Source organism: Larus michahellis, chromosome 3 (assembly GCF_964199755.1).
Source record: "Larus michahellis chromosome 3, bLarMic1.1, whole genome shotgun sequence".
Taxonomy (NCBI): domain Eukaryota; kingdom Metazoa; phylum Chordata; class Aves; order Charadriiformes; family Laridae; genus Larus; species Larus michahellis.
In genome coordinates this window covers 86,562,747-86,576,238 of record NC_133898.1, presented here as the reverse complement: position 1 = coordinate 86,576,238, position 13,492 = coordinate 86,562,747, and the positions used below count along the sequence as shown (strand labels likewise).

General features: G+C 43.7%; 1 protein-coding gene across 4 annotated transcripts; it reads right to left on the bottom strand.

The window, feature by feature from the left end:
* Positions 1 to 4,226: 4,226 nt before the first annotated feature.
* Positions 4,227 to 12,816, bottom strand: COQ3 (coenzyme Q3, methyltransferase). 4 transcript variants are annotated; one of them, XM_074581061.1, is made up of 7 exons: positions 12,679 to 12,816; positions 11,488 to 11,611; positions 10,962 to 11,114; positions 10,694 to 10,793; positions 8,915 to 9,157; positions 7,585 to 7,744; positions 4,227 to 5,310 (listed from the first exon to the last, which is right to left on the bottom strand). In XM_074581061.1, exons 1-7 carry the CDS (start codon positions 12,752 to 12,754, stop codon positions 5,114 to 5,116), a joined length of 1,053 nt encoding a protein of 350 aa, XP_074437162.1. In that variant the 5' UTR covers positions 12,755 to 12,816; the 3' UTR covers positions 4,227 to 5,113. The 4 variants fall into 4 exon arrangements, with proteins under 4 accessions (XP_074437162.1, XP_074437163.1, XP_074437164.1 ...); XM_074581062.1 differs by having other exon boundaries at positions 11,488 to 11,581; XM_074581063.1 differs by having other exon boundaries at positions 11,488 to 11,585; positions 12,679 to 12,809.
* Between the last annotated feature and the right edge of the window lie 676 nt (positions 12,817 to 13,492).

Sequence of the window (13,492 nt, the reverse complement as noted above, 5' to 3'; positions counted from 1 at the left end):
GATCAAAGTATATATCCTGAATCCCTAATGCACTGAGAGGTGGCTGTGCAATTAATGCACGTGTAAGTCAAGACAGGTCAGGTGATTTTACATCCTAGGTGAAATCATAACCCTTCTGGCTGGAATAAAACGGGACATCATTTTATATTGCTTCAAGAAAATTGAATGTGTGTCGATGCAAATAAAATCTACTGTTAGTACAAACATTAAATGATTGGAACTTTGTCCTATAACCTGGAGGAACCAGGGGAAATACAGGCTGATTTTTATAACAAAAACGTCACCTGGAAATGTTTTTGTGATAGTATAATATTTATATATACATATATATATTTAAAAATATATATACATATGGTATTAGGATTTATAGTACTGTTCCGTCTAAGCAGAATCAATTAATTTTGAAAGGGTTATAAAACCAGTGTTCTACTTTCCCTTGAAGAAGGGGCTGGGAAAAATACATGGTCATGACGGCAAGACAGCACATTACTTAAAGAAGAACTATTTTTCAATCATTCATCATGAAGCAGGAGACAAGGCAACAAAACTCACCCCGCGTTGGAAAAATAGAAAGTTATTCTGAGACAGCACAGAGCCCAATAAACCACAAAATTTGCTTTGGGATAATTCTGAATTACCTGAAGGATAACCGTACCCGCTATAGCGTTACTGCTCCCTCACGGGCCCAGCCCAGCCGAGGCAGTAAGGGAGAGGCGCTGCTGCCCAGCAGCTGCAGGACTTCAAAGGGGAGGCGACTTGGAAGAGAAATGACGAATTCGGGCTTCCACATTTTTCTCCTTTAACAAGTTAACATTAATAATTTTATTAAATAAGTATCAACTGAATTCAACAGTGTTGCAGTTTTAGGATACAGTTGTTCCTGCCTGTGGGCATCTCCATTGGAATTGCATTTATCTTCCAGGCATCGCTCTTCTTCCTTCTGCAATTTCAATGCTGTCCCCCATCCCAGGTACTCCTGGGTGCCTCTCACATCCCTGCAACTACGGTGTCAACACACACATGATGATTAACGTTCTGTCTCACTTTTCCAGTCTGCTTCATCAGGCTAGCTAATTAGAGAAGCTGCGCCTTTTGGCTTCTGAACCTCTAGACTGCATGTGATTATTCCATTCAAGCATTTCTTAGAAGCGTGTGGAAAATAAGCTGCCTTTTTTTTTTAATTAAAGCTGAGATTTCAACATAATGAAAGAAATTGAGAAGCCATTTTCAGAAAAACTTTTTACAAGATATTCTTATCTCTACTTACAGCCACTACAGATTTCCTTTCCCACTACTTTCTCCCTCCTTTATTCCATTCCCTACAAACCTGACACCGGCTGTTTGTGGAAACATATGTAAAGAAAATGTAAAAAGTCCTGCAAAAATGGCTACGAAATGTCACTTGACCTCCAGGGAACAATGGGGAATGAGACAGTGTAACAGGACGTCACGGAAACTTCAAGTTCTGTTTTTATTTTAAAAGGAAATTAAATGCAAATCTCCTCTGAGGCTCTCAGACTACCCAAATTGGGCTTGAGTTAAATTCATTTTTCAATTATTATCTGAAAGTGCTGTTCCACCAGACAGGTTGAGCCAACCTAAAAGCCTCATGGGGCTGTTCTGCCCCACCTTCTCCCTGGCCTTGTGCTCCCACTGCTTACCTCCTGGCTGGCACTAGTCCTCGACAGTGGGAAAATTCAGCTCCCTGAGCAGCACAACCACCACCAGCACCCCAAGGAAAAAAAAAAAAAGAAAAAAAAAAAAAAAAGATTTAAAACTTGGACAAGCACCAGTCTCACCAAAGGGCTGGGACTGGGACCATGCGGAGCAATGGGGGAGAGATGAGACACACGACAAGCCACAGCAGAGCCAAACAGCTGAGACCACCCAGCGCACCAGTGTTTGCTCTTTTGGATTTTTTTGGCCAGATCAGGTCCTTGCTGTGATTTGTTGTGTTGCAGAAACAAATGGCTGGGAATAGGAGAGTCAAGGGTCCACAACCAGAAATAAACACAGGGGCTGAAAAAGAGCAAGCCCCAAATAAGACTTTCTCCTAATATCAAGGCAAGAATCACCTCTTGCCTCACCACTAGTCCCCGCTGCGTGCCTGGTGCTATAACATTACTTTTTTTACCTCCTACCATCACTATTCCTGTAAACGTTGAAGCTACGGCTCCATAGTCATGAACAAGTTGCAACAGGAAAGTCAAAGATTTGCATATTTATTTGACTTAAATTCTGTCCATTTCAGTAGCACCTATTAAATCTCCACAGCAACCGGGCTAAGAGAAGAGTGAAATCATGACTGGTTTCCTATGCACAGATTTTAAGAAAAAAGTTTCTGCAGCATGAATATATAGTATGTATTCAGCGCACAGTACTGAATTTGATTACACTGTGCCAGAGATGCACGTTCATGAATAATGCAAGGATAAAAAAAACAAAAAAAACCCAAACCAAAAACCAGCTAAAAAGCAAGGTGTAGGACATTCTCACACTGTTTGTTATCTCACTAAAATTATCTCTAGTGCAATCATTTACTTTCTAGATTTAAAAGAGGTTGTTTTAACCAGAGGGATGAAATACAGCCAGAATAGTTAGGATGCTCCGGGGCTAGAGACTGAGGATGGAGCACACAGGGACATCTGGAGACATGCCATGGGTACAAGGACCTGTTGAAGCAGTCCCCACACCACTCACTAAACTCTCCCAGGTTGACAGGGCTCCTATACGCATGCAGGAGCAGCGGGTCAGGTGCTTGCTGTTTTTGTCAAAAACAGGGGTATCCATGGACAACCAGGTCCATGCGCTTGTTGCTTAAATGCCAGCCATTGTTAATTTGGTATGTGAGCCCGGACAGAGAACCCAAGCAGCATCAAAGGCTTTTTTGTGCTAAGTGCAATAGAAATAGCAGTGAAAAAAAAAAACAGTTCTTTCCCCAGGCGGCTCACAGTTTAATGAAAAACTACACGCAAACGACAAGCAAGCAGGAAGAAAGGAAAGGATGAGAAAGCCAGGATAACAGCTGGTCAGCTGGTTACACAAACATCTGGATTTAGGAAATCGGTGAACGGGAGACTGCTCCCCCTCAGGGGATGTTTCTAGTGGTCTACCCTAGGAACCTGCCCAGGTCTCAGTGCTTTCCAGATACTGTTTCTTTCCGTTCACTGTTGGTAAAATTTGAAGCAGTCATAGAGCTATAAATAACTTAGATTGAAGTCAATTACTTGGCATGGGGAACTCACCCACGTGCCCTGCTGGGAACAAAGCCTGCTGGTTATGTGCTCTGGCTCTACATTTTTCCCGGTGTCACGCCACTCCCCAACACTGCATGCTGCTTTGCACGCGTGACCGATGGAGCAAATGCCTGTGCAAAAGAAGATCAGGCAGAAGCAGAACGACATCGTCCCTCCTGCAGGCAGCATTAGTGAGACCACTACTGAAATGCTGTGTCCATTTCCACCAGCATGCTTCAAAAAGGGTGTTTACCACAAAATTTTATACGAACTTACACCGCAGCAGTAAGCAGCTGTAGAGTCCATTTATCTAAAATTAAGGGGTGACTTGACTTGAAACTACACCAGCTAGATTTACAAGACAGAGAAAGCTGATAGCAGAGAGGTCCTTAACCTAAAAATATAAGACGTTAAGACAACACTGGCTGGGATCTGAGGTTAGACCACTTCAACTGATGAACTTTTGGAACAATTTACTTATCGACATAGTGGCTTCTCCATCACTCAACTCTTTACATGAAGATGAATCTTCTTCCCAAAGCCAAAATACAGCCCAAACAGGTATTATAAAGCAGAATTTACTGTCATGGAAATGATCACACTAGACAACCCTTTTCAGTCTTAATATGTATGAATTACTATTATTTGCATTATAAATTAACTATATTCTTCCGTGCATCATCAGATCCATCACGAAATTGGATCCCAAGGCATCATGCAGGTGCAGCAAACCTGCAAGAACGCAGATCTGTAATACAATAATTTAGCCCACCAAACCTCTACAGCAAGAAAAATGCAGTGGTAGCAAAAAAAAATCCACACAGCCCCTGAACCACCACCCCCAGCCCCGCAAAAAAAAAAAAAAAGAAAAAAAGTTTACTTTTAATCCCTGCAAACTAAAAGTTAGAAAAAACACGTCCAGCCCACCTCTCTACCTGTATACAACAAGCTGAGAGGAAGAGAAGAGAAGGAAAGAGATACTGCCATGGATATACACAAGACATTTTATTGAGAAAGTCCTATTTCATTGCAGATCAACGCTTTTCCTTAACCTGGCACTAGGACTTGAGAGTGAGCAGGTATCTAACTTCAATTCTAGGACAGACTGATAATGCATCGTTTTTCTAGCATAAAACTCTGGCTGCTCAGTAAAATTCTACCTGCAACTTTACTTCCCTTCATTTGGGTAGAGCGAGAAATTTGAAATAATAGGCACAGATACAAGTACCTTTATGGTGAAAAGACTTCTGCCAGCTGAGGCACTCTGGTCTAGGAGATTCTTCTTCCACCCCTGCACAGTTAGCTCACGTCAACTGTAGAAACAGCACGACCTGACAGAAAAGGTTCGCAGCTCTCTATGGTTTTTTTCCTCCTCTCAGGGAGAAGGCATAATATAGAAACAAGTGTTTGCGGTTTTTAAAGTGTTTTCTATATTTTAACTGACTCAGTTCAGTAACTTAAATATCTAAGGCATTTTATTTATTATACACTATTGTGTTTTTAAACTCATTCTACATTTAAGCTATTATTCTATGGAGATCTGAGTTTTCCTAGTAGGACTGAAAATGCCATCACATATAAGAGCTTCCTCCCAGCTACTGACAGAATAATTTGCATTTTCCTGTCCAACAATTCAAAACCACTTTTTTATAAGAATACTTACTCTTTAAAAGCGTTGCTCATTTCAATCTTAAATTATTCCTGAGATAATGGGCACTGGTTTTTTTCTGAGACTGCCCTAAAATATTTGGCCAAAAATAGCATAAGCATTATTAATGCAAATGGTAAGCTTGTTGTTAAAAAAGGTTTTATTGTGTCCACCTGGGTAAAACCTTTGCTGTTCCTGGTGGCAGTCCATCACCACCCATCTCAGACTGTCACACGGTAGTGCCAGCTGTGGCTGAGGGCTGTTCGCTTTCCATCTCTGACAGGGCGTCTGTGGGGCTGGACTGTGCCTGAGCCCCGGATTTCACCGCATGCATCGCATAGTTCACGCTCGTGCTTTCCATCCAGCTCCACGACCCCGAGAGGGGGTTATACAACATCCCATTCACAGTCTTGACTGAAAAGCCATCTAGAAAAGAAAGAAGCCATAAAGCAACTGATGTTCTGAAATACTCTAAGTCACTGCAACATCAAACCCTTTAGAACAAGAAGTCTTCTTCCTCCGAGCTGGGGAGCAGAGCTTCACAAGCTGGCCTCTGTCACACACCACTACAGGCAGTGGCAACGGCATCACCGGTGACAGTGGGTCCTGCTACCGGCAGTAGCAGCGACAGCTCTGTGCCAGGCCACGTACCATGAGCATGCTTTATGGTGAGCCACCTCAAAGCCATATGCTAGAAACCCCAACTTCACACCACCACATTTTGGTGACTGGTAACATTTTCTGCAGGTGGAGACATTCTTCAGATTGATATCACACATATCAAAATCAAAATCTGAGCACGTCTTTGAAAGGATTCGGCAGACTCCCCTTAGGAATGGAAAAGATGAGAAAAAGGCAGAAGAATGCCATCACGGACTCAGTGCAAGTAAAGAGTGATTTAGCACTCCCTGCTGAGCCGCGCTCAGTTCACTGCGTGGCTCTGCTGCGTCCCAGCTGGATGCATGAGGGAAGGTGGAAAACACACCCCCTACCAAAACAAATCACTCCACTGCACCTGCTTCTCCTTTTGAAGGGAGAACAGAAGGAACCACCAGGATGTGAACCGCTATGTCCCGGTTTCAGCTGGGATACGAGTTAATTTTTTCTTCCTAGTAGCTGCTGTGTTTTGGATTTGGTATGAGAATAATGTTGATAGCACGTGTTGTTTCAGTTGTTGCTAAGTAATGCTTACATTAAGTCAAGGACTTCAGCTTCCCATAAAAGCTGAGAGGGAGCAGAGACAGGACAGGCTGGCCAAAGGAATATTCCATCCCACAGACATCAGGCTCAGTATATAAATGGGGGTGGGCCAGGGATCTGCAATCGCTGCTCGGGATGGGCTGGGCACCTGATCATTGGGTGGTGAGCAATTGTATCACATCACTGATCTTGTACATTCTTTTACCATTATTGAGTAATGAAGCTGACAAACAACGCAGTGGCAGCAGCGCAGCTCTGGAGTGCCAATGCAGTTATTTTCTCAAACCTGACCTTCAGCGTATGAACCACTTCAGGGCGTACATTCTGTCACCAGAACAGGATGGAGAACCCTGGCATTTTCAGTTAGGGGATCAAACGGAAGGCAGCTGTGACAGTCATTTTGTTTGAGTAATCTCTGCATTCTTATGAGTCCACTTAGTTTATTTATTTTATGCAAAATCCAGTAAGCAGCAGTGTCTTTAAACCAGAAATGATACTCATAATATATGACCAGTAACTCATATTTTCTCTTCCGTTACTGTTCTATTAAACCGTCTTCATCTCAACGCACAAGAGGTTTTTTGTTGTTTTATTTGTTGGGTTCTTTTTTCCTTTTTCTCTCTCTTCTCCCTATCCTACTGTGGGGAGGTGTGAGTGAATGGCTGCGTGGTCCTAGCTGCCAGCTGGGGTTAAACCACGACACAGTATTAGTCATGTTCCTTATGGCATCACTTCAAAGTGCCAGGAGAAGACCTTGCCAAGAGAACAGCTCAACTCATACTGCAGCTTCTTTACAGTGAACTAAAGCAAAGTGAAATATTCGGTGAGAGGGTTTTAAAACATCTGCAGGGAAGGAGGGCAATGGGCAGAACTCTTCCCAGCTCAGTGCTTTGTCTATTTTAAAAGCAATCAAACCAGGGCAATTTAATTATTTCTTCAAATCAGCATCATATAGTTTCTCAAGAACTGACTAATGAATTTGTGTAGGTTTCATCTTTACGTTTTTGAAGAAATCTTTTAGTAACATGGCATGAATAAAGAACACGGAGCAGCAATCAAGAATAAAACCACCTTCTCTCAAAGGGAAGATGACAGACAATGCAGTGGCAGCAGCGCAGCTCTGGAGTGCCAATGCAGTTATTTTCTCAAACTTGACCTACAGCGTATGAACCACTTCAGAGCATACATTCTGTCACCAGAACAGGATGGAGAACCCTGGCATTTTTAGTTAGGGGATAAAACGGAAGGCAGCTGTGACAGTCATTTTGTTTGAGCAATCTCTGCATTCTTACGACTCCACTTAGTTTATTTTATGCAAAATCCAGTAAGCAGCAGTGTCTTTAAACCAGAAACGATACTGATAACATATAACCGGTAACTCACACAGGAGAAGCTGTGTACTGTTGCTAGCACTCACCCCACCTAGCTTATCCCCTTGCCATTTCTACAGGGAGCGTTTGGATACCTCTCCGCATTCCCATCATCTGGCCTAGAACTTACTTGATTCCAGGAGGCGCTCCAGCTCTTCGGGGGGAACAAACTTCTCCCACTCATGTGTTCCTTCTGGTACAATGCCTATTATTTTTTCTGCAACCACAATTCCCAGGACATAGGACAGCTGTGTTTTATTGATTGTAGTAATGAACAAAGAACCTTCAGGCTAATTAAAAGATTAAAATGTTAAATCAGAAGAATATTTATTTTTTTAAAAAAATGGTAAATTTCATCACATTAAAACACGTAATTTGTCTATCTTCAAGTCTACATGCTGCAAGAGTAAGAACTAATTTCATCCCCGGATCAATATTTACAAGTATACCATTTAAATACAATAAAGAATATAACGTTCTAAGAGTATGACTCAGTAGTCCTCAAAGAGTCAGCATAATCAAAGTCTTGGATGGTCTGATAACCATTTCCTTGCCCAAAAGAACGTCTGACAAAGTCCCTTATAACGTAACATTGCTGAGAAGTAGATAAATAAAAGATATTATGGTATAATTATCTCCTGTAAAAAGAAAACCTTTTTAAATTAAAACCAAAGTAAAACATGCAATACTGCCTAATTTTTGATTCTGCTGAATGCCGTGCTTGTTTTAATGATTACAGGGCCAAAAAACAAAGCCAGAAATGAATTCTAAGTACTGAAAGAGACTGTTTGGTAGAAATAAAGAATAATTTCTATGTCCCCAGCAGGCTGAAAATTAGTTAAGTGTTCCATTCAAATAATCTATATTCCTTCTGATGACCAGAAAGATAAATCAAGAGATTAAAGGAAAGCTGCTGCTTGTGTACTGGGCCTACCACCCTTTACAAATGAAATAATATCAAGAGGAATAAAACGACACCTGGTATCTCCAAGCATAACTATGACCCTTTAAGAGCAATCCAGGAGCACACCTGATGTGATGCTAGAGCTGGAATAGAATCTTGTGAGTCAGAAACATCATGACAGCCAGTTTCAATGCAGTCTGAGCCGCTGCCATCCATCAACAATGTTTCCTCCCACCTAAGTGAAATCAGATGCAACCAGATTTCTTAAGGTCTTGATGCAAAGCAAAACTGCAATGCTAGGTAATGCCATTAACACTTTTCTAAGGCAGGGCTGGGGAAATAAATTTTCTCTAACTTTAGTTACAGAAGGTGGGAACGTGTACTTGCAAGATGGAGGAGAATGGAAGGCACCTCTGGAGTAGGCTTCGGATCTCAAGCACTCCAAAGTGGAGGAATGAATGCAGGTTTAGGTGTTTTCACATGCCTTCAAATGAAAGCCTTAATGATAATAAAAGAGAATAAATATTCCCAATAATGAAAGCAAAAACTCTCTTACCTTTAACACCAGAGAGCAACACTTGATAAACGCTTCAAGGTCAGCCACATGCTCCACTACTTCAGAAGCTACGATTACATCAAAGGTTTCCATAGACTCTTCCACAATCTCCTCCAGTGAACTGGACTTGTACTGTATTCTCTTGGCCAGGACCGGATCAAATGACTTGTGCTGATCTGCTGTTCTAATGTTGTCCTCCAGAGGATCAATTCCAGTAACTGAAGCTCCCAGTCTACCTAGAGGCTAATAAAACAGAGGATAATTTATTCTCTGCATGAAAACAATTTACTTAAAAGTTTCTGCAGCTTTGCAATGTACATACACGATCCATAAAACATTACCAGGGAACAAGACAAACAACAGTAAACGATGAGCTCTGATCCAGTAGTTTTATTTTAAATGTTTGTTAAAGCAAGAAATTCTTTAGATTTGGGGGAGATGGTGTTAATTTTCTTAGAAAATTATATACTGGAATAAACACATTTAAATTGTCTTTTAAAATAAATTGTTCTGAATCCATTTGGTTACACCAAATAAAGATTTCCTCCACTATTACCCTCTGATAGAGGAAAAACAAAGGGGGAAAATCAACACAGTACTTAAAGAGGGGAAAACAATGCCGTATTTAATTACCATCATTACTTTCTTCAACATCCACCTGTAATGGTAAATCCTCATATCTTTTTAATGGTTACTTAATATATGATTATCTCTGGGACTTTCTCACTGCTGAGAACTAAACGCTGATGTTTACTAGGATAGCATCAGGCTTGGCTGTCACTCAAGTTTCTCCAGTGTCTTCTTACTCACAGGTTAACACCTCAGCCATCACCTCTTTTGAAACTGAAACAGGCTGCAGAACATGACCACATGTATGTTATTCCAACCTGGAATTCTCCAGTTGTTTAGTCTGAGAAGGTGATGCAGCACACCGGTTTTGAGAGCAGACTCTGACAAGACTACAGGATTTTGCTCAGAATAAAAGAAAAAAGAAAACACGGGGGGAGACTCAGGTCCCTTTGTTACGCCTCGTTTCAGATGCTGATGAAGTTCCCAGAGTAACTCAGCCAGATCTGTAATCCTAAATTCACAAACCATCCCTAGTCCATTGATAATGGATACAGCACCGTTCAGAGCCTGTGCGGCCAAAGAGTTCCACGAAAAATAGTTCCTTCTCAGTCCCAAGTCTGAGCAGACTCCCCAAGAAGCAGCAGTAACATCAGCCTCTGTACCAGGAGAATCTCTCCTGACAGAGAGGAGGTATGCCTCAGGTGTCTGACATTATTCCATGCTTTTCCCATGAGATCAAAGCAAAGGCAAGAATCCCCACCCCCAATATAAAAAAAATGAAGATAAGCAATTCAAAGAAGTGAACATGTAAGGACAAGTTTATAATAGAAAATACTCCTTTAGTAATGAGGATTGTCATGATTAAAGTAGTCTTGTCTAGGCTCCAAAGTAAAAAAAGAAAAAAAAAAAAGTTGTCCTACTGTGACTGCACAGAGGAATACTCAAAGACTTTCACACAATTTTCCCCCTCTCCTTTTCTTTACAGTGTTTGAAACCTTATTTTTCTGATGAGCCTCACAATTTTAGAATTCCTCATTACCAACTCCCTCCTTTTCTGCAAACTGCTCCAAAACATTCAGAAACTAACATATATCATAGAAGAGAAAAGCTCCTCCTCAGAGGATTAGAAATTAAGCAGTGTAATAGTAAAACAATACAAGTACTTTGTATGCTTTTTAGCAAGAGAAACTGGAGCACGCTGCTTCTTACCTCGCTTAACAGTCCACCACCGCAGCCAACATCGAGAATCTTTACTCCAGAAAGTGGATTTCCCAAATGATAATTACTACTCATGTTCAACAGAGTATCTCTGGAAGAAAGGGGATGTGACTAAGTGCAAACACACAAGGTGGTTTAGTAGATGCAATATGCATTTATCTTAAGTACTACTAAGTGTTTTTCTTTTACAATATTTTCTGAGGTTCTGCAGCAACAGTACATACTAAAAAAAAAAAAAAATCTGTCTTCAAAACCATACCTAATAAATGGCACTCTAATATCATTCATAGAATGAAGGGCTGAGAATTCTCCTTCTTCATCCCACCACTTATGTGCGAGGAGCTGGAATTTTTTCATTTCCTTTGAATCCACTGATGAGTGTGAAGTGCTGAAAAGTCTCTTCATGGTGAGCCTAAATAATGAAAGCTGAATGTCATGAAACCAGTACCGACGTTTCATGTCAGATGAGATATGGGAAAAGAAATTCTGCATCAGAAAATGAAAAAAAAACCCAAACTCATGTTCCTTTAGAGGTTCTAGTTATACTTGATTAATAACAAACAGATTTTATATACTGTATGTATAACATATCTCCCAAAACAGATGGCTGCGTATCTGTAATTTTTAAGTTGGTAATTAATAAAACAAAAATAGGCCACATCAAACATTTAAACACTTTTGAGATGTAAAAATCACTTCATGTAACACTGACACAAAGTAAAATTAAATTGTTATAGAAAATTATAGTCCTTGTCATGCAGGATTATTTTAGATACAATACTTACATACTGCTTTTTATTTCAGTTGGAGAGACAGGCAGAGTACCGCTGGATTTCATCTGTATTTTCCAGTTATAGTTCTGAAGGGCACCTCTCAGGCCTGTCTGAAAAGACAGATCAGCATGGTCATCTGCATCAATAAAAGGAAAGCAACCGAATGGAAAACATCAGCTTTATGAGAGCTCATAGGCAAAAACCCCTAGTTTAACAATGCCACCGCTCTAGAACAACAATACTAACTGGGCAAATCTTTACACATTTGCTCACTATCGTAGTTAGGGAGCACATGGGGATGAAATAAAAAGGGCATATGCTAGTTCACCACCCCAGTACTTCTCTAATTATGTGTGATGACATTTTTCAGAGCCCAAACAAAGAACTTTTCAGGTAGCTGAAATGTTCCAGTTAGCAAAAATTTCACCAAAACGTTTACTCTGACCACAGGCTGTGCATATGCACAGATATCATTACTGACCCTGGTCTCTGATTCCTGTCTGGACAAAGGAGTAAGAAATTCCATATTGTAATAAGAAATATGGAGCTGCATGCACAGTTTGTATTGTATGAATTGTTAAGGAAATACAAGAAAACCTCACAGACAGTGCGGAGACACGGCCTTGAACAGGGTTCTCCAGGTGCGGTGAGGCTCCCCCAGGCCTGAGGGACACTCACCCACCGCCCCGCTGTCACCAACAGCCCCCAAACCACAGCAAAGCCCCACTGCCCCACAGCAGCAGCCCCCTGAAGGTGACTTTAGGCGGCAGGGTGCGACGGAAAAACCTACAGATCCCTCCGGGATGAAGAAGGGCTACGAAGGAGGTGGCCGGGGGAAAACGCTTCCCTCGGGAGAGCTCTGGGGGGAGCCCGCCAGCACCGAGCCTGGCCTGCGGCTGCCTCGGCCTCCTCCGGCGCAGCCGCCGGAAAACAGCGGCCGACCTGAGCCGGGGGCGGAGGGGGGTCAGGCCGCGGCCGGGCCGCCGAGCCCAGGGCCGGGGAGACGCCACCAGAAGCAACCGCCAAGGTCGGATCCGGTGGGAGGTTTGCTGGGGCCCTGCTGCGAGGTGGCCGCCGAAACAGCGCCCCGTCAGGCCACCTCAGCTGCGGGCACCGCGCCGGGCCGGCCAGGCCCCGCCGCCCGCGGGCACCACGCCGCGCCAGGCCGGGGGCCCTCCCCACCGGCGCCCCCCCCCGGCTCACCGCCCGCCGCCGCCGCCGCCCGCCGGCGCCCGAGGGCACGGGTGAGGGCGCGGGCCGCCCTGCCTCCGCCCCACATTGTCGTGGCCGCCGCCGCGCTCGTCCCGCTCCGCCCTGCTGCCGGCGCCGGGCGTGCGGCGGCCACAGGGCGCCGGCAGCCTCTCGGGGCGGGTGCCGGGAAGGTTGGTTCCGCCCGTCGATGGGGCCCGGCCCGGCCCTCGGTGGCCGCCGGTGGCGGAGGTGCCGGTCCGGGTCTCCCAGGGGCGGCCGCCGCGGGGCTGCTCCTCCCCGGGCCCGGCCGCGGGTAGCGCCGCCGGTTAGAATCTTTCATAAAATGTACTTATAGGTATTTATACGAGCCGGCAATGTGCGCTCACAGGCAGCCCTGAAAGGCAACCGCATCCTGGGCTGCATCAAAAGCAGCATGGCCAAGCAGGGCGACGGAGGTGATTCTGGCCCTCTGCTCTGCTCTGGTGAGACCCCGCCTGGAGTACTATGTCCAGCTCTGGAGTCCTCAGCATAAGAAGGACAGGGACCTGTTGGAGTGGATCCAGAGTAGGGCCGCCAAGATGCTCAGAGGGCTGGAGCACCTCTGCTATGCGGACAGGCTGAGAGTTGGGGTTGTTCAGCCTGGAGAAGAGAAGGCTCTGGGGAGACCTTATGGCAGCCTTCCAGTACCTAAAGGGGGCCTACAGGAGAGATGGGGAGGGACTCCTTATCAGGGAGTGGAACGATAGGATGAGAGGTAACAGTTTTAATGGAAAGAGGGTAGATTTAGATTAGATACTAGGAAGAAATTTTTCACTATGAGGGTGGT